The sequence below is a fragment of the Bombina bombina genome, chromosome 4 (assembly GCF_027579735.1).
Source record: "Bombina bombina isolate aBomBom1 chromosome 4, aBomBom1.pri, whole genome shotgun sequence".
Lineage (NCBI taxonomy): Eukaryota > Metazoa > Chordata > Amphibia > Anura > Bombinatoridae > Bombina > Bombina bombina.
In genome coordinates, this window is record NC_069502.1 from 841714195 (window position 1) to 841740225 (window position 26031).

The following is a 26031-nucleotide window of genomic DNA, read 5'->3' on the forward strand; positions in this document are numbered from 1 at the left end:
TTACGCTAACAACAGTAGGATACAAATAAAATAAATTGAATTTCTCACAAAAATGGCACTTATATACCCACAATGACTGGGGCACTCACCACCTCTTAGACCCAGGCAACCAGAGAAGATGCGACCTCTCCAACAGCTAGCTCGGTCAGGAAAGAGAAAACAAAAGTGTGACCACACCGGTCACGTGGTGCGCAAGGCAGGACTGCTCTTGCTATGAGAAAAAGTGCGCCCAAGATACAAGTTGCGCAGTATTCAAAGTGAAAGTAAAAAAGAAAATTTATGCTTACCTGATAAATATATTTATTTTTTGACACGATAAGTCCATGGATCATCTAATTACTATTGGGAATATCACTCCTGCCCAGCAGGAGGCGGCAAAGAGCACCACAGCAAAGCTGTTAAATATTGTCTCCCTTCCTTCCCACCCCAGTCATTCGACCGAAGTAAAGGAGAGAAAGGAAGCAACAAGGTGCAGAGGTGTCTGAAGTTTATAACAAACCAACAACCTGTCTATAGAACAGGGTGGGCCGTGGACTCATTGTGTCAAAAAAGAAATACATTTATCAGGTAAGCATATATTTTCTTGTCTTTTTAATGACATGATGAGTCAACGGATTATCTAATTACTATTGGAAATCAATACCCAAGCTAGAGTACACAGATGATAAGGGAGGGACAAGACAGGGAACCTAAACGGAAGGCGCCACTGCTTGAAGAACCTTTCTCTCAAAAGCGGCCTCAGCCGAGGCAAAAGTGTCAAATTTGTAGAATTTTGAAAAAGTGTGAAGAGAGGACCAAGTTGCAGCCTTGCAAATCTGTTCCACAGAAGCTTCATTTATGAATGCCCATGAGGAAGACACAGCCATCAAGCTGTCTACACAAAAGAGCCCAAACTCCACTGAGCCTTTGAATGTGTCCCTTATAATAAAGTGCCTTCTTATTCTGAGTTTCTTACCCCCAGAAAATAAAGTAAGCACTTACCTCCTCATCTGCCCGACAGCAAGGCAGCTCCCAGGTTTGAGAGGTCTTCTCCCTCCCATGGACCTGTGAAAAGAGAGAACTTACTGAGTAATTTTACTCAGGCTTTCAGGGTTAGGGCAGCATCAGTATATGGGAGGCGCAGTGAGAATTATGTCCCACAAGTTCCCATTGCTCTAAAGCCACCACTGCTCTACTGAAGAGACTGATATGGACTATGGCTACACCCTAGGACAAAGTAGCATAATCTTGTACTACTTTAAAAATAATGAACTCTTGATTGAAGATTATTTTCTAACTTTACCAATTCCTTGCTCTAATGTAGGCAAAGAGAATGACTGGGTAGGGAGGTGACATTTAACAGCTTTGCTGTGATGCTCTTTGCCGCCTCCTGCTGGGCAAGAGTGATATTCCCAATAGTAATTAGATGATCCGTGGACTCATCGTGTCATTAAAAACAAACCTGTATGTTTTGTTACCACATAACAGTCTATGAGCCCTAAAAATTTTATCTCATGCATAAAGCAGCATAAAATCAAAGTATCACATTTAATTAATCGCCACTGTTCAATAACCTCCCTCAGGAGATATTAACCAATGATTCTTTAAAAATAAAAGGAGTCACACTGTGGCCCTGGCTTCAGCCATTTCAACATAAGTAAAAATTGAAACGATCTTACCAGAATCCGTGCTGTGGAACAGAAACAGAGCCTCTCAAGTGTGACAGTCTTGTAGCATCACTCCTGACATGGACTTGAGTGAAGAAAGCAGACAGTGAAATGTGTCAACACTGGTTGCTTAAGGAGCTGTTAGCAGGCAATCTGGATGGGTTTGCAGAAAGACTCCCCCTGCATTTCCAGACTCTAACTTTCATCAATGCTCTCACTGAGAGGCTGACAAGACTACTTAAAACTCAAGTTACATAACAAAAGGCATATAGCTCGCCTGAGAAACTTCAAAATCTTCTGATATTTCTCTGCCATCTTCCTGTGATGAAAGACAAATAATGACTGGGGGATAGGGGAAGTGGGAGAGGTATTTAAGTCTTTGGCTGGGGTGTCTTTGCCTTCTCCTGGTGGCCAGGTTCAATATTTCCCAACAGTAAGGAATGAAGCCGTAGACTCTTAAGAAGGAAATGCTTTCTCTCCTGTATGGAATTTCTGATGTGTAGTAAGATTTGATTTCCAAGCAAAACATTTCCCACATTCAGAACATGTAAATGGTTTCTCTCTTGTGTGAATATTCTGATGTGTAATAAGAGTTGATTTCTCAGTAAAACACTTCTCACACTCAGAACACGAAAAAGCTTTCTCTCCTGTGTGAGTTTTCTGATGGCCTATAAGATGCGATTTCTGAATAAAACACTTCCCACATTCAGAACATGAAAATGCTTTCTCTCCTGTGTGAATTTTCTGATGGCCAATAAGATGTGGTTTCTGAGTAAAACACTTCCCACATTCAGAACATGAAAAAGCTTTCTGTCCTAAATGAATTTTCTGATGGCAAATAAGATTTGATTTCAGAGCAAAACATTTACCACATTCAGAACATGAAAATGCTTTCTCTCCTGTGTGAATTTTCTGATGGCCAATAAGATATGGTTTCTGAGTAAAACACTTCCCACATTCAGAACATGAAAAAGCTTTCTGTCCTGAATGAATTTTCTGATGGCTAATAAGATTTGATTTCAGAGCAAAATATTTACCACATTCAGAACATGAAAAAGCTTTCTCTCCTGTATGAATTTTCTGATGGCCAATAAGAGAGGATTTCCAAGTAAAACATTTCCCGCATTCAGAACATGAAAAAGCTTTCTCTCCTGAATGAATTTTCTGATGGCCAATAAGACTTGATTTCAGAGCAAAATATTTCCCACATTCAGAACATGAAAAAGCTTTCTCTCCTGTATGAATTTTCTGATGATCACTAAGAGATGTTTTCCGAGTAAAACATTTCCCACATTCCAAACATGAAAATTGTTTCTCTCCTGTATGAATTTTCTGATGTCTAGTAAGAGTAGATTTCTCAATAAAACATTTCCCACATTCAGAACATGAAAATACTTTCTCTCCTGTATGAATTTTCTGATGTGTAGTAAGATTTGATTTCCATGCAAAATTTTTCCCACATTCAGAACATGAAAATGCTTTCTCTCCTGCATGATTTTCTTGATGTCTTAAAAGAATTGATTTACCGGAAAAATTCCCAGACTCAGAATGTAAATTTCCCACGTTGCTTCTTTGATTTTGAAGATGACTGAAACAAGTATCTGTATTTTCACCATGGCTAAGATTAGGATTAATGCATTTTGTAAATGTACCTATTGATAAGAAATACAATGGTATTAATATTAGTTACTAAAGACATAATTATATTTTGAGGACATTTTAACTGTTATTAGTGTGTAACCCAAGAGTAAGGGGCAGGCTGTGATCCCTACATTTTTCCCTAGTTTCATGGTAATGCTTAAAGGGACATGATTTTTTTTTAAATTATTATTCAGATAAAGAATACAAGTTTAAAAAAAGTTTTAAATTCACTTCTATCAAATTTGCTTAATTGTTATTGTCTGATGAAGAGATACCTAGGTAGGTAGCGTGCACATGTCTGAAGCACTAGATGATAGGAAATATTACTGCCAACTAGTGCTCTTGCTAATGTATAAAATTGTTGCAAACCTGCAGCCATATAGTGCTGCAGACAAGTGCACACTCCTGAGCTAAAATACCTACTTTTCAACAAAAGATAACAAAAAACAAAGACAATATGATAAGATGTAAATTGGAAAGTTGTTCAAAATTGTATGTTCTATTTGAATAGTAAAAGAAAAACATAATTTATGTAAGAACTTACCTGATAAATTAATTTCTTTCATATTAGCAAGAGTCCATGAGCTAGTGACGTATGGGATATACATTCCTACCAGGAGGGGCAACGTTTCCCAAACCTCAAAATGCCTATAAATACACCCCTCACCACACCCACAAATCAGTTTAACGTATAGCCAAGAAGTGGGGTGATAAGAAAAAAGTGCGAAAGCATAAAAAATAAGGAATTGGAATAATTGTGCTTTATACAAAAAAATCATAACCACCACAAAAGGGTGGGCCTCATGGACTCTTGCTAATATGAAAGAAATGAATTTATCAGGTAAGTTCTTACATAAATTATGTTTTCTTTCATGTAATTAGCAAGAGTCCATGAGCTAGTGACGTATGGGATAATGACTACCCAAGATGTGGATCTTCCACGCAAGAGTCACTAGAGAGGGAGGGATAAAATAAAGACAGCCAATTCCGCTGAAAATAATCCACACCCAAAATAAAGTTTAAATCTTATAATGAAAAAAACTGAAATTATAAGCAGAAGAATCAAACTGAAACAGCTGCCTGAAGTACTTTTCTACCAAAAACTGCTTCAGAAGAAGAAAACACATCAAAATGGTAGAATTTAGTAAAAGTATGCAAAGAAGACCAAGTGGCTGCTTTGCAAATCTGATCAACTGAAGCTTTATTCCTATACGCCCAGGAAGTAGAAACTGACCTAGTAGAATGAGCTGTAATCCTTTGAGGCGGAGTTTTACCCGACTCAACATAGGCATGATGAAACAAAGATTTTAACCAAGATGCCAAAGAAATGACAGAAGCCTTCTGACCTTTCCTGGAACCGGAAAAGATAACAAATAGACTAGAAGTCTTTCGGAAATCCTTAGTAGCTTCAACATAATATTTCAAAGCTCTAACTACATCCAAAGAATGCAACGAGTTTTCCTTAGAATTCTTAGGATTAGGACACAATGAAGGAACCACAATTCTCTACTAATGTTGTTAGAATTCACAACCTTAGGTAAAAATTGAAAAGAAGTTCGCAACACCGCCTTATCCTGATGAAAAATCAGAAAAGGAGACTCACAAGAAAGAGCAGATAATTCAGAAACTCTTCTTGGCAGAAGAGATGGCCAAAAGAAACAAAACTTTCCAAGAAAGTAATTTAATGTCTAGCGAATGCATAGGTTCAAACGGAGGAGCTTGAAGAGCCCCCAGAACCAAATTCAAACTCCAAGGAGGAGAGATTGACTTAATAACAGGTTTTATACGAGCCAAAGCTTGTACAAAACAATGAATATCAGGAAGACTAGCAATCTTTCTGTGAAAAAAAGAACAGAAAGAGCAGAGATTTGACCTTTCAAGGAACTTGCAGACAAACCTTATCCAAACCATCCTGAAGAAACTGTAAAATTCTAGGAATTCTAAAAGAATGCCAAGAAAAAAGATGAGAAAAACACCAAGAAATGAAAATCTTCCAGACTCGATAATATATCTTCCTAGATACAGTTTTACGAGCCTGTAACATAGTATTAATCACAGAGTCAGAGAAACCTCTATGATTGAGAATCAAGCATTCAATCTCCATACCTTCAAATTGAAGGATTTGAGAACCTGATGGAAAAAAGGACCTTGCGATAGAAGGTCTGGTCTTAACGGAAGAGTCCACGGTTGGCAAGTGGCCATCCGGACAAGATCCGCATACCAAAACCTGTGAGGCCATGCTGGAGCCACCAGCAGAATAAAAGAACGTTCCTTAGAATCTTGGAAAAAAGAACTATAGGCGGAAAGATATAAGCAGGATGATACTTCCAAGGAAGTGACAATGCATCCACTACTTCCGCCTGAGGATCCCTGGATCTGGACAGATACCTGGGAAGCTTCTTGTTTAGATGAGAAGCCATCAGATCTATTTCTGGAAGTCCCCATATTTGAACAATCTGAAGAAATACCTCTGGGTGAAGAAACCATTCGCCCGGATGTAGTGTTTGGCGACTGAGATAATCCGCTTCCCAATTGTCTATACCTGGGATATGAACCGCAGAAATTAGACAGGAGCTGGATTCCGCCCATACAAGTATTCGAGAGACTTCTTTCATAGCCAGAGGACTGTGAGTTCCTCCTTGATGATTGACATATGCCACGGTTGTGGCATCGTCCGTCTAGAAACAAATGAACGACTCTCTCTTTAGAAGAGGCCACGACTGAAGAGCTTTGAAAATTGCACGGAGTTCCAAAAATGTTGATTGGTAATCTCACCTCCTGAGATTCCCAAACCCCTTGTGCTGTCAGAAACCCCATACAGCTCCCCAACCTGTCAGATTTGCATCTGTTGAGATCACAGTCTAGGTTGGAGGAACAAAAAGAAGCCCCCTGAACTAAACGATGGTGATCTGTCCACCACGTCAGAGAGTGTCGAACAATCAGTTTTAAAGATATTAATTGAGATATCTTTGTATAATCCCTGCACCACTGGTTCAGCATACAGAGCTGAAGAGGTCGCATGTGAAAACGAGCAAAGGGAATCGCATCCAATGCAGCAGTCATAAGACCTAGAATTTCCATGCATAAGGCTACCGAAGGGAATGATTGAGACTGAAGGTTTCGATAAGCTGAAACCAATTTCAGACGCCTCTTGTCCGTCAGAGACAGAATCAAGAACACTGAATCCATCAGGAAACCTAAAAAGGTTACCCTTGTCTGAGGAATCAAACAAACTTTTTGGTAAATTGATCCTCCAACCATGTTCTTGAAGAAACAATACTTATAAAAGACTGAAAAGGTTCTTTCTAGAGAAAATGAGCAAAGGGAATTGAATCCAATGCTGTGGCCATAAGACCTAAAACTTCTATGCATATATAGCAACTGAAGGAAATAATAGAGACTAAAGGTACCGATAGACGGAACCCAATAACATTATCCCTTGTCTGATAGAGACAAGGACAGTGACACAAACTATCTGGAAAGCTAAAAAAGGTGACCCTTGTGTGAGGGATCAAGAGCTTTAGAAAAGAAGATCCTCTAACTATGTCCTGAAGAGTAAGTGAATCATATGAGATTCCGCATCCTCAGAAAATAATCTGAATGAAAACAGAAAAATGAAAATATGCATTTATTGTATCTAATGAAAACAAATAATGCTATCAAAGACCATAAAAAGGCAAAATAGTTTGAATAAAACTCCAAAACCCGGTTCCTCAAAAGAAACTGGAAGAAATACCCCAGAAGATTCCAGGTCTGAGCAGCGCTTGAACCCCATGGGTGCCCAGCCATGCTTCAACAGTAACCAAAATATATAGGACAGAAACACAGTTAAAGAAAGTGTTAGCCTTGCTGGAATAAAATCAAAGAAATTTTGGACAAAATAAATTTCAAAGAAGCCTTAACCTGCCCCTTACCAGCCAAGCTGGAATACGGCACGTACATCGCAAAATTAGGGAGCTGATTTCGAACTCCAATTATAGACATGTTACTTGGGAAAGAACTCAGGAATTCGTTCCTTAATAAGAACAACCAAACTAGTATAAGCTTAAAGTTTTAGTCTTAGAACTCAACCTTGAAGCCCAGAGTAACAGTTAAGAATTGAATCCAATTATAAAACAAATAATTGATTATCTTAGAACAAAGGAAATATGGATTTTTTTAATTTTTTTATTTAAAAATCACAAAATTCTTCTAGCTAAAAAAGCTAAAGACATAGATTAACCCTCATTTGCGAAAATATTCAATAAAATGAAGACACAAATGAAATTATTAGCATGATAGTCCGGTTTAAAGGACCAGCCAATACAGTGGACTTGCATAATCAATAAATGCAAAACAACAAGACAAATGCAACAGCACCTAGTCTAGTAAATGTTGTCCCTTTAACAATGCTAAAATAAATCATAATCTGATACTTGATCTTAAAGTAAACAGAGAAAATGAAGCAATTGCAATATCCAAATAAATCACAGGACCAAGAAAAGTACCTGAAACTAAATAATTTTCCATAAATAAGATACAACTATCTAAAGGAAAATAAATACTATTTTGCTATAGAAACAATAGCATAATTAGTAGAATTAGAGATAGCCCCAATAAATTGGAGAACCCTCCAAATTGAATTTAACTGCTGGCAAAGAATATAGTTTAAAACCTTTGAAGAAGGAATAAAAGAAAATTCTCAGCCTATTCCATTCCCTAGTATAGGGAATTGGAAAGAAAACCTCTAAAGAAATAAATAGGCAGAAATAATGTCAGCTAGTCTTAAAGAACTAGTTACCTTAATATCCAAAATAATCAACACCTTTTCAACAAAGAACAAATGTACTTTAATAATTGAAAAATAATAAAAAAGTAGATTTGTTAGTGTCAATATCTGATGAAGAAAATTTCTGAAAAAAACATCAGAGAAGGATAAATCAGTATGTTGTTGGTCATTTGAAACTTCAATAATTAAAAAAGAAGTGAAAAAGACCTAAAAATTTTATTAGAAGGCACGAAGTCAGACAAAGCCTTTAACATAGAATCAGAAAAATATTTCTTATAAGTCTTCTAAATATTTCTTGTAAGAAAAGAAAATATATAAAGCATAAATACTATGGATTCCGCATGTAAAAGTATAACATAATATCTTATTACAAACCATAGCTAAAGATAAACATTTATAACATTTAAAATAAATGAACTTAGCTTTGGTAGAACTGAAACTCAGTTAAGCGTTTTTCCAAAAGTGGCTTCTGATTCAGAGTCCATTTGAGACATCTTGCAATATGTAATAGAAAAACAACATATAAAGCAAAATTGATCAAATTCCTTAAATGACAGTTTCAGGAATGGGAAAAAAATGCCAATGAACAAGCTTCTAGCAACCAGAAGCAATAAATAATGAGACTTAAATATTGTGGAGACAACAATGACGCTAGAATTTTTTAGCGCCAAAAAAGCCGCCCACATTATTTGGTGCCTAAATGCTTTTGGCGCCACATCCGGTAACGCCGACATTTTTTGGCGCAAAAACGTCAAAAAAATGACGCAACTTCCGGCGACACGTATGACGCCGGAAATGACAAGAAATTTTTTGCGCCAAGAAAGTCCGCGCCAAGAATGACGCAATAAAATGAAGCATTTTCAGCCCCCGCGAGCCTAACAGCCCACAGGAAAAAAAGTCAAATTTTAAGGTAAGAAAAAATTATTTATTCATATGCATTATCCCAAATATGAAACTGACTGTCTGAAAATAAGGAACGTTGAACATCCTGAATCAAGGCAAATAAATGTTTAAACACATATATTTAGAACTTTATATAAAAGTGCCCAACCATAGCTTAGAGTGTCACAGAAAATAAGACTTACTTACCCCAGGACACTCATCTACATGTAGTAGAAAGCCAAACCAGTACTGAAACGAGAATCAGTAGAGGTAATGGTATATATAAGAGTATATCGTCGATCTGAAAAGGGAGGTAAGAGATGAATCTCTACGACTCATAACAGAGAACCTATGAAATAGACCCCGTAGAAGGAGATCATTGAATTCAAATAGGCAATACTCCCTTCACATCCCTCTGACATTCACTGCACGCTGAGAGGAAAACCGGGCTCCAACCTGCTGCGGAGTGCATATCAACGTAGAATCTAGCACAAACTTACTTCACCACCTCCACAGGAGGCAAAGTTTGTAAAACTGATTTGTGGGTGTGGTGAGGGGTGTATTTATAGGCATTTTGAGGTTTGGGAAACTTTGCCCCTCCTGGTAGGAATGTATATCCCATACGTCACTAGCTCATGGACTCTTGCTAATTACATGAAAGAAATGTTTGTTTTATGTCCCTTTAAGGGCAGCTTAGTAGACATTAAATACTATTTTTTATTTATTTTTTAGCAAACATGAAAAAAAAATCATGTAACAATTATATTTTCAGATCTCAGATCCAAATCATGCACAGATATAGCAAAAAAAGAATCACTTAAACAAAATCTCTAACAGAACACAATCCTAATATTAGCACAAAAAAAAATCAACAAATGCTATATAGCAAACTTTCCATTTGCAACTACCTTAGTTTTACTACGTGTTTAAAATATTATCTGTTTTGTTTTGTTTATTTAAAACCATTAAATAGCTACCCCAACATAACAAAAAAAGGTTTTCAAGTCTATTTAAAGTATAATTTATCACATATATTTTACTATCTATTGACATAGAATTTTCTTAAACTACAAAAGATTTCTTTTATCTATCGAAAAATTTAAATATGTTTATCTTGTTTATAAAATAGATTTATAGACATGTTTACCAAATTTTAGACTTAAAAAAAAATTATTTTCTGTAATGTTAACATCATAACACAATATCGACTTCAAAAAGTACTACAATTTAGACTAAAATTGAAAACTATTTGAAAAATACAAGCTATAAGCCAAGATTACAAGTGGAGCACTAATTATAGTGCGGGGTGCAATAATAACCCCAACCACAAGTCCCCAGCGAATGGAAAGAATGGGGGAAACTCACCCACCCCAACAGAGTTTGGGGTGCCAACTCAATCCGCTCCTCCAATATAAAGGCCCTCCCAAGATGAACCCCTAGGACTTGGTACAGAGAAAAGTGCAAATAGATCCTTGGCACAACTCTTTGACAGTCTCGACATGGAGAATTCAATTTCCAACAGGTAGAACAGAGCAAGCCACAGAGCAGCAGCCTGCTGTCCCTTACAGAAATAAAGCCACTTGTTTCAACCTCCTGCACACAGGACAGGACAACAACCCTCCAGAGAGAGGAAACCCCACCTATTAAGGAAGACAAACTACCCTCTCAAAGGGGAGGGCACAGAGAAAGAACAGCGCACATGCCCACAAGACATGAAAAGCCATAGTCTGATGAAGTCAAGGACCGAATGAAAAATCATCCAGACACCAATGTTGATCCAACAAAGAAAAAACTCTGCATGAAAGGAAGCACACTCCGTCTGAAGGACAAGGCAGGCCTTAAAGTTCATAACCAGAACCTGAAGGTGGACTTGAACCCTGGCCTTTCTGCTTGCAAGCCCATGAGCTAGCCACTATGCCATAACATAGATTCACTGAGAAACTGGATCGCCACAAACCAGTCTGCAGGATCATAAATCTCCAGACATCCAAGAAGGATCAGAGACAAGAACCCTGGACCCAGAATTGTCTTAAAACGAACGACACCCCCAGGGAATACAAGATACCCCGTCTGAAGAAAACAGACCTCACAGGGGATGATAACCGGCCTAACCCAGAGAACGGGTAAAAGACACTCGTAATTCCCAGCCCAAAGGCAAGAGAACACCCCTAGTGTGAAGCCCTCGGCACCCTAACTGGACCAGCCAGGCAGAACAGGCGCTACATGTCTGAAATAGGCCTCAAAGACAGAAGGATTTGTACCCAGTAAAGACCAGCCTGAAACCAAGGGCCCCAGCACTGTCAAGGCCACGTAGAGTCACCCCCTAAGAGGGAGAGATAAACAACAGACAAACATAGAACTCAACACGTCCTCACTCTTAAACAAACTTTTGTGGGAAGTAAACAGTGCAACCACAAAATTGCGAGTATCGCTTCCAGAGAAGAATGTTCCCACAGGAAATAATATTGCAAACATGAGCTGTAAATCAAATAAAATCCATCCTAACCAGATTTAAAATAAAGAAAGAAAAGGCAACCCATAGGTTATCCTCCAGGAAGAAACGGAAACACCCGCAGGACCAGCTCAACAGGAATCCTAGTAATCCAAGCTCAGAACTGGAAAAGGATACTCAAATAACAAAGACTATAAGAAGATTGCTTCATCCCCTTATGTCTAATCATGCAAGCCATTCGAAGAGGAAGACTGAGAAGTCGCAGACCCATTAAGAGTGGGATCCTCCAGCAACACCAAAACGTGCCTCAGTAGAACACGAAGGCGCGCCAGTCTATAACAAAAGGAACAACATACCTCCGTCAGTACAAATGATGACACTGACCCCGAAGGTTGACACCCTGAAGCCTCAGGGGCAGTCGCTCCCCTGGAAGGCTGAATTGGACCAGGCGATTCCACGCCTGACGAGCCACGGTTAACGGAACATGGACAATATCGTAAGTACACTCCCGGGAGGTGCAGATGCACCAGCGCCAAAGATATGGCCATGCGGAACTGTGTCGTAACCTCTGGTGGGAACAACCCTCTTTCCAGAGAAGGATAAGCAGCGCTAGGGTTACCTGCATGTGTAGTAAGAGTTGGTGGTAGGGAACTCGCCTCGCGAGAAACAGAATCCCCAGAGGCGGATGGCTCAGCAAGCCCCAGATTCCCGATCCCGAGGAACGGAGCACTCTAAAACGGCATTCGGACCATAACTGATGGGCATGTATCCCCCGGGCCAATTCATATTCTTCTCAAGAAGTAGAATCTAAATCAGAGACGTCCATCTCCAAAAAATCAGAACTGGGATATTAAATAAAAAATGGACACTAAATACATGCCACTTTAGGTTATAGAAGCTGTTTTTTCTGATTTGTTATCTGTTATTTTTTTTATTTTATTTTTTTATTTTTAGAACCAGCTTTATTAAACGTAGAAAAGAGTCAGAAATACAGCAATAAAGTCACATAGCATAACACTGTCTGATTGTATAAATATTACACCGTATAACAATAGGGAATATTAAACATAAACACAATGAGGTGCACATGTTTATCTACAGTGACTGACTTGTCCAAATCAGGAGAGCAAGCAAGATTGAACAAATGCATTTCCAAATGATAATGAAAACGAAGAGGAGAGAAAAATAACCCCCCCTCCGGAGCAGTAAAGCATGGTATCAACAGATTTTTCATTTTTACAAAGATAAAGAAGTATATAAAGGATAGATTTAAGTTGAAGAGAGAAGAAGGAGGGAAAGAGGAGAAGGAGTCATACAATGGGAAAGGGAAGGGAAAACCCCCCCCCCAAAAAAACCAAGGGTTTGAACGATAATTGGGGCAGGTGAATCCTTATATTAAGGTGCCCTTCCACACTGCCAGCATCATATCATGGGACGCCAATTGGTTGATTTTAAAGTAGTGCAACCTCTCTAGGTTTAGTAAGTCGTCCACTGAGGCGTACCACTCCTCCAGGGAGGGGATCTGTTTGGACTTCCAATTACGAGGGATCAGCCTCTTAGCTCCCGTGATCATAATCAAGAGGAGGGCTCTAGCAAAGTCATTCCCGATTTTAGGAATCTGCAACAAGAGTAGAGTCTCTGGGGCATCAGGTATCAGAGTATGCACTTTGTGTGACATTATCTTAAGAACTGCCGACCAAAAGTCTCTCAATAATGGGCAGGACCACCAGATATGCACAAGAGAGCCAAGCTCTCCACAACCCCTCCAGCAGTAGGGGCTCGCCGAGGGAAAGTACCTGTGCAGTCTCGCCGGGGTATGGTACCACCTGGTTAATAATTTCAGGTGTATTTCCTGTACTATAGCCGAAACTGACGAACGCCTCGTCAGGGCAAACGACCTCAGCCACTCGTCCTCTTCAATAGTGCAGTCGAGGTCCTTACACCAAGATAATGTAAAGGAGGGGAGCTGGACATCTGGGGGGATGAGTAAGAGTTTGTAAATTTTAGATATTAGCCGCCTAGAGGGTGTAATGTTAGTGCACAGTTGTTCAAATGGTGTAAGGTCTCTGTTAAACCTATCTTTGTGTTTATGATGCATGAGGAAATGCGCTAGCTGATGATAACGCATCCACGATGAAAAAAGAGAGCTGAAATGTTCCGACATGTCTAGTTGTGTGCGCAGTCTGCCCTCGTGTATAGCGGAGCGTAAGATACCATCGCGTAAGGGGTAGAATGTGCTCAACCGAGTACCCAAAATGTGATATGGAATATCAGGGTTTTCAATTATAGGGATCATGGGGGAGTGGACTGAGGAGACGTGGGTGGAGGTAGCCAACAACCTATCCCATTCCTGAAGAGCTGTCTGTGTTAAGTGGTATTTCTGTATGAGGGTAGGACGCTTTGGAGGCGGAATCCAAGCAAGGGTTCCAATGTTATGTCGTTTAAAAATATAACCATCAAGGCGCACCCATTGCTTTTGCGTGTCATTTCGCGACCACTCAACCACCCTCTGCAATAGAATTGCTCTCCTGTACAGTGAAAGATCTGGAAATCCCAGCCCTCCCCTCTCACGAGGAAGATATAAGGTCTTTCGGGGCACTCATGGCTTCACTCCGGACCAAATAAACTGCTCAAGAGATCGTTGCAACTGGGAAAGATAGTCACCCGGCAGGGCGATAGGCACAGTCTGTAAGATATACAAAATGCGTGGTAGGATGTTCATTTTAATCAAGCTAATCTTCCCTAGTCATGTTAGCATTTTGTTCTTCCAGGAGGATAAATCTGAAATAATATCCCTTCTCAGGGGCAAATAGTTGTGTTTAAATAGGTCCACTGGGTTTGCAGTCAAATAGACACCCAAGTATTTTAATCTGGAGGCGGCTATAGGTATGCAGTACTTCTGGGCTATTTCTTGGATAAGTTCTGGTGGAGAGTTAATATTCAACAGCTCTGATTTGGATAAGTTGAGATGAAAGTCAGAAAGCTCACCATATTGTCGTAACTCACCTAGTAACTCTGGGATCGATGTATCAATGTTGGTGAGGGTGTAGAGGATATCATCCGCGTAGAGCGCTTGTTTAAATTCTTTTTCTTCTACCTGCACCCCACTGATCTTAGGGTTCTCTCTAACCCTCTGGGCCAGTGCTTCAATAGAAAGAGCAAAGAGAAGCGGGGAAAGCGGGCAGCCCTGTCTAGTGCCATTCGTAATAAAAAAGGTCTCAGATAAGGTGTTATTTATCCGGATCCTAGCATTCGGTGCAGAATATAATGCAAAAGTCATGTTAATATATGGGTCGCCAAAGTTCATCCTCTTCATGACCCGACGGAGAAACAGCCAGTTCACCCGATCAAAAGCTTTCTCCGCGTCAGTCGAGAGCAGGGCCATAGGCCCACCCCCGACCCGCACATGAGAGATCAGCTGAAGCACCTTACTGGTATTGTCCCGTGCCTCCCTACCAGGGACAAAACCCACCTGATCAGACGAGATCAAGGAAGGGAGGAGTCTATTTAACCACTTTGCAAGCACCTTTGCATAAGCTTTCATATCTGAGTTTAACAATGAGATTGGGCGGAAATTAGCTGGAGAAGTGGGGGGTTTGCCCTGTTTAGGGATGACAGTGATGTATGCCTCTAAAGACGTAGTAGGGAGTGTGGGATATGTGATCAAATTGTTAAATAGTAGAAGCATGGAAGGGCCCAGAGTGTCAAAGAAAGCCCGATAGTATTTGGGAGTAAACCCATCAGGGCCGGGGCACTTCCCACCCGGAAGATCTGCCAGGGCCTGGGCCAGCTCTTCTAAAGTAATGGGAGCGTCAAGAGACTCCCTGTCGTCAGCGGTAAGCTGAGGGATAGCAAGAGAGGATAGATATTCGTCAATCATATTTTGTTTTTCTAGCACAGTGAATTCTTGGGATCTATCTTCACGCGACTGTGAGATATTATAGAGATTAGTATAGTATGTATGGAAGGAGTCTGCTATTTGTCTAGTTCCTTTCACTGCAGTGCCGTCCTCTCTCTGCAACATATAGATATGGGACTTAATTTGCTGTCTACGGATGTTTCTGGCTAAGAGTTTACCAGGCTTATTGCCCCCTTCATAATATTGTTGTTTTGTCTTAAACAGCTTATGATGCAGCGTCTCAAGTTGGTGCTGAGAGAGAAGCGATCTGGCCTCAGATAATGACTTGCCCACAGCCCCATTCGAGGGGTCCTGTTTGTGTATGTTTTCAAGTTCGGTCACTTTTTGTAAGAGTTGCAAGTGTTTTAACCTCTGCTGTTTCAACAAATGAGCCTTATGTTTGAGGAACTCACCTCGAACAACACACTTGAGTGCTCCCCAAAAATTGGTGATAGAAGTATGTGCAGGGTCGTTGTGTGTCATGTAGTCTGTTAGTGATTTTTGTATCCTGTCTGTCTAATAGGTGATCGTCCAACTTCCAAATATAAGACGTTGGAGGCAGGTCTGGCCATTGGATATTACAAATTATAGGGGCATGATCTGACCATGTAATAGTGTCTATTTTAGAGCTAACGGTCATGTCTAATCCCGTCGAATCAAATAGGAAGTAGTCTATACGTGAGTATTTGTTGTGTGGAGGGGAGTAGTACGTGTAGTCTCTCCCTGACGGATGAAGGGTTCTCCACACATCGTGTAGTTGGAGATGTGCAATAGTTGTCCTGACTGACTTAATTATTTTAGAAGGGATACTCGCTGAGCCATTGGATGTGTCCATACACACATCCAGAGGTATGTTGAGATCCCCTGCCAAGAACAGTGGGCCTTTAGAATAGTCCAGAATTACCTTCGAGACTTTGGACATGAAACGATGCTGGTCAGCATTTGGGCAGTAGACTGTAACCAGTGTGATAGGGTGGTCGTACAGTGTGCCAGAAATCAACAAAAACCTACCCTCGGGGTCTCTTTCAACATGTAAAATTTGCAGTGGGACCGAATGATGAATCATAATGCCCACTCCACATTTCTTGGAAGGGCCTGGAGCAAAGAGGGCCACAGGATATTGTTTATTCTGCCATTTTGGTTCCTTTCCCTTACGGAAATGAGTTTCTTGGAAAAAGAGGACATGACTGTGATGTTTTTGCAGTTCACGTAAAGCTATTGACCTCTTTCCTGGGTCATTCAAACCCTTGGCATTAATAGAGACAAAAGTAAGCCCATGAGAGCCAAACTTACCACCCGAGCGGGCCATAAGGAAGGAAAAAAAAAAAAAAAAAAAAAAAAGGGGGGGGGGAAAGAGAAGAGAATTTAAAGGGGAAGAAAAAGAAGAAGGGGAAGAGTAGGAAAAGACGCTGTGTAAAGACTCAGCGAGGGCAAAGAAGGGATACCTCAGCCAAGACTAAGAGGAAAGGAAGAAGTAATACTGAATAGAAATTAGACAAACAGTAAGCGAAATAGAGAACGAGGAAACGAGAGAAACAGGGGAAGTAATCCCTAGGTCAGAGCACTTTTTAAAATATAATAGTAAGTTTCAGGAGAGTAGCACAAGAGGCAATCCCTCCTGAGTCTGTAGAGATGATGGCTTAGGAGGGGGGGGGGGGCAAGGGGTGGGGGGGGAAGGGGAGGAGGAGAGGAGAAGAAAGGGGGGGGGGGAAGAGGGTGAGAAAGAGGAAGGGAAGAAAGCATTCAAAAGCTCTCTACAGCTGGCCACACATTAACAAGTTCAAACTAAAACAATAACATTGCATCAATAGGTGAATAACACTTTTCTGTAAGCATCAGTATAGGAATGCAACCATTGCACCGATGTGACCAGTTCCAAAGTAGCATAGCAGATAGCATTTCAGTATCTAAGGGTATGTTGATGATAAGCCTTGACAGAACTTTAGAACTAAAACAACAACGTTACAACCAAGGTAGCAACAAACACATCTGACTCAGACACAATGAGTGATACATTATCTGGAGACAGAACTAAAGGATGGAAGGTCGCAAAAGGATACAAGGGAAGGAGGAAGGGGGGGGGGAGAGAGAAGGAGGGGGGGGGGGGGGGAGGGAGGAAAGAGAGGAGGGGGGGGGAAAGAGGAAGGGAAGAAAGCATTCAAAAGTTCTTTGGAGCTGGTTATATATAACAAAAGTTAAACTAAAACAATAACATTGCATCCATACGTACACAACACGTATCGGTAAACATCAGAATAGGAATGTAAACATTGCACCATAGTGGCCAGTTCCAAAACAGCACAACAGGTGGCATTTAAGTAACTAAAGGTTTGTGAGCGAAAATCCCTGATAGAGCTATTAAAACTGAAAAAAAAACATTACAATCAAGGATACGTCTAACATATCTAACTTCAGGCACAATGAGTGAAACATTATCTGGAGACGAAACCAGAAGATAGTCACAAAAAGATACAGGGGTAGGAGGAAGAAGGAAGGGGGAGGGGAGGGAGAGAAGAAAGAGGAGGAGGGAGAAAGAAAAGAAGGAGAGGGAACATTCAAAAACTCATAACTGATCACACTAAAAAAAAAAAAAAAAAAAAAATTAAATTAGAACATTAACATTGCATACCTAGGTATACCATACCTATCTATAAACATTAGTATAAAAATGTAAGCATTGCAACATAGTGATCGCTTCCAAAATAGCACAGCAGGTTGTATTTCAGCATTTGAAAGTATGTGAAAAATAATCCATTCCAAAATTTAAAAACTAAAACAACAATATTGCAACCATGGTTACACAAAACATATCTGTAAGTGTAGAAAACAGGAGTGTGAGTGCATTGAAAAGCTTCAATTAGGGAAAAGGGAGGAGGGAGGATAAGGGAAGGGAGAGGAGGGGGGGGAAGAGGAGGGAAAGGAGAGGAGGGGGGGGGAGAGGAGGGAAGGGAGAGAAGAGAAGGGGGAAGGGGGAGGGGAAGAGAGAGAAGGAGAGGAAGGAAAAGGAATGGAGGGAGAGGAAAGGGGAAAAGGAGGGGGGGGGAGAGGGGAGAAAGGAAGGGGGGGGGAGGAAGGGGGAGGGGCATAGGGGGAAGGGGGGGGAGAGGGTGAGGGGGGGGAGGGAGGGAAGAGGAGAGGAAGGGGGGAAAGGGGGTTGGAGAGGGAGCATATCAACACTTCAAACCCATAACAAATTGGTATCTCTGGCACTATGACAAAAGACCCTGTAGTAACGAAGCAAAGTTAGCAATCAATAGGGTAGATACAAAGAGAGGTAATAGTTCCATAAGATGCTGTGTTAGCATAAGGAGCCACTAATGAGTACACTTTGCATGAGTTGGTAAAGGGAGGGGAAAGGGGAGGTGTGGAAACAATACATGAGAAGACTTGTGCATATCTAATCTAATGTGGAGCAAATAAACCGGACTCAAACATCATGAGTGATACATTATCTGGAGGTGAAGCCAGGCGATGGAGAGTCCCCAAAGGATACGAATGTTCGTATAAGTAACAGTCAGGAAGGGCCTCAGCAGGCGTTTAAACAGCGAGAAGGTGTAAATTCTGCAGGAGGCAAGGGAGTAAGAGTTGTAGCGTTGAAAAGCTAATGTGGAGCTTCATCATCGATGGTCAGAGTAGCAAAGAAGGCCTGGGCATCCGAACCAGGGCGGAAGATAGCCGTCTTGTTATGCCAGGAGGCAATAATGGAGACAGGGAATCCCCACCTATATGGAACTTTATGCGCTCTCAATCTCTCTGTGATCTGAGATAAGTCTCTCCTCTTCGAGAGAGTGGTTGGTGAGAGGTCAGAGAAAATCTGTAGTGTTTCACCTGCATGTTGTACTGGTTGTATGCTGTGTGCACACCGAAGAATTTCTTCCTTTTCTTTAAAATTCAAGAAACTGACAATTATGTCCCTGGGAGGCGCCTTAGGAGGTGGCTTTACTCTAAGCGCTCTATGTGCCCGCTCTAGTAAAATCTCAGGAGAGGCCGGGGTGTCTTTAAGGGTGCGAAACAGGCTCTGCAGATAGCCTTCAATCGCTGGGGGGTGAATAGTTTCAGATACACCTCTGATTCTCAAATTGTTGCGACGGCCCCTGTTGTCAAGATCTTCTATCTTGTCAGACATCAGCTGAATGGTGTCTGATTGCCTCTGCATCTCAGTTTGCATTTGTAACATAGAGCTTGAAATCTCAGTGTGTTTTGTTTCGGATTGGGTAACTCTATTATCCAGAGAGTCAATGTCCCTTTTCAGTTCATGAAACAAATTTCTCATTTCTTTATCAGCGTTTTTAATGTCCTCTTTGGAGGATAGAAGCTGTAAATCCTCTTTAGTGATGGATTGCGAAGCAAGCAGTTCAGTATTTTGCAAAATAGGTGGGGAAGCATTTTGGCTGTCCTCCATGCTGCTAGAAAGCTCTATATTAGGGTGGTCAATGTGTTTCAAGTATCTACTAAGTGTGCGCACAGGGAGATCTTTGTCAGCCTTAGATTGCCTTTTACAAGGCATAGTTTCACTACCAGCGTGGGTGTAGAAAAGTGCAGAACCAAAGCAGGGCTTTTGTAGAATATTGAAATGTCCCACGTGGAGGGGAAATAAATATTCAGGTGAAAGGCACTACCTAATGAGATGCCACAGAAACAGATAGTCCACAGAGCCAGATAGTTACCAGTTAAAGAAGTTTATAACCCCAATGAGTTGTTTAAGTAAAGCAGCCCATTAACTTTCATGGATACGGCCCTTTGTGAGAGGCTGCAGCACTGTGTCGCAGTTGGATTTTACTTTGGCCTTCTACTGTACATCTAGCACACGCCTCACAGATGGAGGTCAAACCGATTCACAAAGGGCACCGTTATAGGTCAGCAATCTCTAGCCGCAGTCTCACACTACTAATATGCAGCGGGGCCCAGGGACCGTTATAAAAAGCTGACCGCGGTGTTAGGTAAGGCTGCCTGCAATCTGTTATGGCCGGTGCTGTGATCAAGCGTGTGTGCGGTGTAATTTACCTCGTTGGTTGCGGTCCACTAATGCCACTCGACAAGTTATCTCCTCCTCGCAAAAGTTTTCAGGTCAGATTGTTCAAGCGCCTCAACGCTGTACGCAGGGTTTCAGGCCTCGTCGGGAGCTCCGGTCAGATGCGTCACACTTGTAACTTTGGATTAAGAGGGTGCAAAGTGTTCCGGTTTTCGCACAAAAAACCTTTCAATGTCTAGAGAAAGTGTTCCCACAATAAAACAAGGGGATTAGGGGAAGGGAAAGCCATAATTTATGAAATGCGCTGCCTTGGGATTTAGGAGCTCGCTCAGAAGACAGCCATTCGCCTGCGTGGCTTAGCTCCGCCCCCGTTATCTGTTATTTTTATGTAATACTGCATACAAATACCCTGTATTTTCTGGATATATATCCCTTTAAAGGGATACTGAACCCAATTTTTTTTCTTTCATAATTCATATAGAGCATGCATTTTTAAGCAATGTTCTAATTTACACCTATTATCAAATTTTCTTCGTTCTCTTGGTATCTTTATTTGAAAAAGCAGGAATGTAAGTTTAGGAGCCGGCCCATCTTTGGTTCAGCACCCTGGATAGTGCTTGCGGATTGGTGGCTGTATTCAGTTTAGTTTTTGCAAAAAAACTAAATTTATGCTTACCTGATAAATGTATTTCTTTCTTGACCCGATGAGTCCACGGATCACCTAATTACTATTGGGAATATCACTCCTGCCCAGCAGGAGGCGGCAAAGAGCAAAACAGCAAAGCTGTTAAATATCACCTCTGTTCCTTCCCACCCCAGTCATTCAACCGAAGAAAAAGGAAAGAAAGGAAGCAACAAGGTGCAGAGTTGTCTGAAGTTTATAACAAACCAACAACCTGTCTATAGAATACATAATACAACAAAAACCTGTCTGAATAAACAGGGTGGGCCGTGGACTCATTGTGTCAAGAAATAAATAAATTTATCAGGTAAGCATGAATTTAGTTTTCTTTCTAATGATACGATGAGTCCACGGATCATCTAATTACTATTGGGAATAAATACCCAAGCTAGAGGACACAGATGATACAGGAGGGACAAGACAGGTAACCTAAACCGAAGGCACCACTGCTTGAAGACTTGAAGACTCCAGGGAGGAGTAACCGGTTTAAACAGAGGCCTGATTCTGACCAAGGCCTAACAGAACGATTGCACGTTTGGAACATCCACCAGACGTTTATGTAACGAAATAGACAAGGCAGATATCTGACCTTTCAAGGAACTGGCCGATAAACTTCTCCAAACCTTTTTGGAGAAAGGCTAGAAGTCTAGGAATTTGAACTCTACTCCAAGAGTAGCCTCTGGATTCACACCAATACAGATATTTACGCCGTATCTTGTAGTAAACCTTCCTGGTAACAGGCTTATGAGCCTGAATCATGGTCTCAATGACAGACTCAAAAAATCCCTGCTTAGATAAGATTAAGCGTTCAATCTCCAAGCAGTCAGTTTCAGAGAAACAAGATTTGGATGAAGGAAGGGCCCTTGAAGAAAAAGGTCTTTCCTACGTGGAAGTCTCCAAGGTGGGAGAGATTACATCTTCACTAAGTCTGCATACCAGATCCTGCGAGGCCACGCCGGTGCAATGAGGATCACCGGCACCTTCTCCTGTTTGATTCGAGCAATGACCCGAGGAAGGAGAGCGAACGGAGGAAATAGGTATGCTAGACTGAAATGAATATTATCAGGACCCACTGCCTTTGTAACATTTATTTTTGATAATGCTAACAAAACCTCATCCTCTGTAAAAAGATTACTGTTAAGCTTGTTTCTATTTTGCGTAGCATCCCTTAATGTAGACATTGTATCTTCACAATCTTTAGTGAAAACAGAACAGAAGTAATCATTGAGACAGTCTGCAATCTGCTTATCTCCTATTATTCTACCATCAACTGATTTCAATTTTACTATTCCTACCTTATTTTTTCTTCTTTCACTGATATATCTAAAGTGGTGTTCCTCAGGGGTCAGTTCTGGGGCCTGTTTTGTGGTGTTCCTCAGGGGTCAGTTCTGGGGCCTGTTTTGTTTAACATATTTATCTGCGATATCAGCAAAGGGCTACAGGGGAAAGTATGTCTCTTTGCAGATGATACAAAAATTTGCAACAGAGTGGATGTTCCAGGGGGGGTAGACAAAATGAGAAGTGATATACAACAATTGGAGGATTGGACAAACGACTGGGATCTAAAGTTTAACACAGCAAAGTGTAAAATAATGCATTTAGGGAAGAAAAATCCAAATGTTAATTACAGACTCAATGACACTTTACTGACTGTTACAGACGAGGAACAGGACTTGGGAATTATTATTTCAGATGATTTAAAACTTAGTAAACAATGTAGTAATGCAGCGAGTAAGGCTAGCAGAATGCTTGGATGTATTGGTGTAGGTATTTGCAGCAGAAATAGTAAGGTTCTTATGCCACTTTATAGATCATTAGTTAGGCCTCATCTTGAGTATTGTGTGCAGTTCTGGAGACCATATCTTCAGAAGGATATTAACAAACTTGAATCTGTGCAAAGGAGGGCTACCAAAATGGTACATGGTCTAAAAAATAAAACTTACCAGGATAGGCTCAATGACCTAAATATGTATAGCTTAGAGGAGAGAAGGGAAAGAGGTGATATGATAGCAACTTTCAAGTACATTAAAGGGTTTAGTAAAACTGAGGCTGTGGGTATTTTACATAAAATAGAAAATTCAAGAACAAGGGGTCATGAGCTCAAGCTAAAGGGTAGTAGATTCAGGAGTAATTTGAGGAAGCACTTCTTTGCCGAAAGAGTGATTGATTTATGGAATAAACTTCCTCAAGAGGTAGTAGCAACAAACACTGTGGGGGACTTTAAAAATGCATGGGACAAGCATAGGGCTATCCTACGAACTAGATAAGTTTATACTGTTAGGTAAGGTCGGGCAGACTTGCTGGGCCTATGGCTCTTATCTGTCGTCAATATCTATGTTTCTATGAAATTCCAAGGGACCGCTAGAGCATCTATCAGTACAGCCTGAGGATCCCTTGAGCTCGACCCATACCTCGGGAGCTTGGCATTGTGATGAGACGCCATGAGGTCCAGTTCCGGCTGTCCCCATTTGAGAATCAAGCTGGAAAACACATCCGGATGGAGTTCCCACTCCCCCGGGTGAAAAGTCCGTCTGCTCAGAAAATCTGCCTCCCAATTGTCCTCCTGGAATATGGATAGCAGATAGACAGCTGTTGTGGGTCTCTGCCCACTAAATAATCTTGGCTACCTCTGTCATGGCTAAGGAACTCCGAGTTCCCCCCTGATGATGGATGTAAGCCACTGAAGTTATGTTATTCGACTGGAACCTGACAAACCGGGCTGAAGCTAATTGAGGCCAGACCAGAAGAGCATTGAAGATTGCTCTCACTTCCAGAATGTTTATAGGTAGAACTGACTGCTGCCGAGTCCAAGTCCCCTGAGCCTTTAGAGAGTCCCAGACTGCTCCCCATCCTAACAGGCTGGCACCCGTTCTCACAATCACCCATTTGGGTTTGCGGAAGCAGGTTCCCTGGGAGAGATGGTCCTGAGACATCCACCAAAGAAGAGAATCCCTTGTCTCCTGATCCAGATGTAATCGCGGAGACAGGTCTGTATAATCTCCGTTCCACTACTTGAGCATGTATAACTGCAGAAGTCTGAGGTGGAAACGGGCAAACGGAATAATGTCTATGACAGCTACCATCGGACCGATTACCTCCATACATTAAGCCACTGATGGCCGAGGAGAGGACTGAAGCACCAGACAAGAGTTGAAGACCCTTGATCTTCTAACTTCTGTCAGAAATATTTTCATCGATAGAAAATCTATTATGGTTCCCAAGAACACTACCCTTGTAGTCGGAATTAAGGAACTCTTTCCCAAATTAACCTTCCATCAGTGAGAGCGAAGGAAGGATAACAACATCTCTGTGTGGGAGTTCGCTTATTGAAAGGATGGTGCCTGAACCAGAATGTGGTCCAGATAAGGAGCCACTGCAATGCCCCGCAACTAGAGCATCGCCAACAGGGATCCCAGGACTTAAGAAAATATTCTGGAAGCTGTGGCAAGGCCGAATGGAAGAGTCACAAACTGGAAGTGTTTGTCTAAAAATGCAAACCTCAGAAACTTGTGATGATCCCTGTGGATGGCAACATGCAGGTATGGGTCCTTTAAATCTACTGTTGCCAAAAATTGACCCTCTTGAACCAAGGGAAGAATGGAACGAATAGTTCCCATCTTGAAGGACGGTACTCTGAGGAACACGTTTAGACTCTTGGGATCTAGAATTGGTCTGAAAGTTCACTCTTTTTTGGGAACCACGAACAGATTGGAGAAATATCCCAGACCCTGCTCCAGCATTGGAACAGGAACAATCACTCCCAGTTCGGAAAGGTCTTGAACACAGCGTAAGAACGCCTCTCTTTTTATCTGGTTTACAGATAATCTTGAGAGCAGAAACCTGCTCCTGGGAGGAAAAAATTAGAATTCTAGTTTGTATCCCAGGAACACGATGTCCACTGCCCAGGGATCCTGAACATCCTGAACCCAAGCCTGTGCGAAAAAGGAAAGTCTGCCCCCCACAAGATCCGGTCCTGGATTGGGGCAGACCCTCCATGCTGACTTTGAGTCATTAGCAGGATTCTTGGATTGTTTTCCTTATTCCAAGATTGGTTGAGTCTCCAGGAAGGTTTGGACTGAACCTGTTTTGTAGAGGGAGAGTAAGGTTTACCCTTGAAGTTTCGAAAAGAACGAAAATTACTCTGATGTCCCTTCTGCTTAGATTTCTTATCCTGAGGGAGGAAATTACCCTTTCCTCCTGTAATGTCAGAAATAATCTCAGCCAAAGCTGGGCCAAACAAGGTCTTACCCTTCGAGACAGAATGGCAAAACTAGAAATCTTTGCTCCCCATTTGATAACTTGAAGGGAAGCATCAGAAATGAAAGAATTGGTCAATTTAAGGGCCCTGATCCTGTCCTGGATCTCTTCAAGGGGAGTGTCTGTTTGAATGGAATCAGACAACGCATCAAACCAGTATGCCGCTGAGCTAGAAATGGTAGTAATACACACCGCAGGTTGCCATTGTAAACCCAGGTGAACATACATTTTCTTAAGAAAACCCTCCAGTTTCTTATCCATAGGGTCCTTAAAAGAACAGCTACCCTCTATGGGAATAGTAGTTCTCTTAGCTAAAAGTGGAAATTGCCCCTTCTACCAGGCGGACCGTTTTCCAGAATGGAAGGTACATCATAATACTTGTTAAGTTTACTAGACTTTTGTAGGGTTGACAATGACAGTAGAGTCAGAGTCGTCCAGAGGTGTTCTAGCTTAAACCTGAAGGATACAATTTCAGCATCAGAGGAAGGAATTACACTATCAGAATCTGAGATTTCACCCTCAGATGCTACCAAAGAATCCTCCTCATCAGATCTATGAGAGGAAACATTCGGAATAGTTACGGCCGAGTCAGATACCTTACGCACTGATTCTTTAGACTTCCTCTTGCGCTTTCCCTGTAGCATGGGAAAAACAGACAACGCATCAGAAACTGCAGAAGACATGAGGGAAGCAATGTCCTGCAAGGAGACCCCAGCCGGAGTTTGAGAGGAATCGCAGGGCACTGAATTAATGGATACTAAAATTTGGGACACCTGAGGAGAATAATGCATCCGTCTTAGACAATATAGGCTCAAAAAATCTATCCTTAAGAT

The 26031-nt window shown here is 41.3% G+C and overlaps 1 protein-coding gene across 1 annotated transcript in view; it reads right to left on the minus strand.

The window, feature by feature from the left end:
* Nucleotides 1–235: 235 nt before the first annotated feature.
* LOC128657961 (gastrula zinc finger protein XlCGF57.1-like) overlaps nucleotides 236–26031 on the minus strand; it is a 159116-nt gene continuing 133320 nt past the window's right edge. Inside the window, exon 9 of the mRNA XM_053712388.1 lies at nucleotides 236–3298. Coding sequence (XP_053568363.1) covers nucleotides 2103–3298 — 1196 coding nt within the window. The 3' untranslated portion in view covers nucleotides 236–2102. The remainder of the gene's footprint in view (nucleotides 3299–26031) is intronic.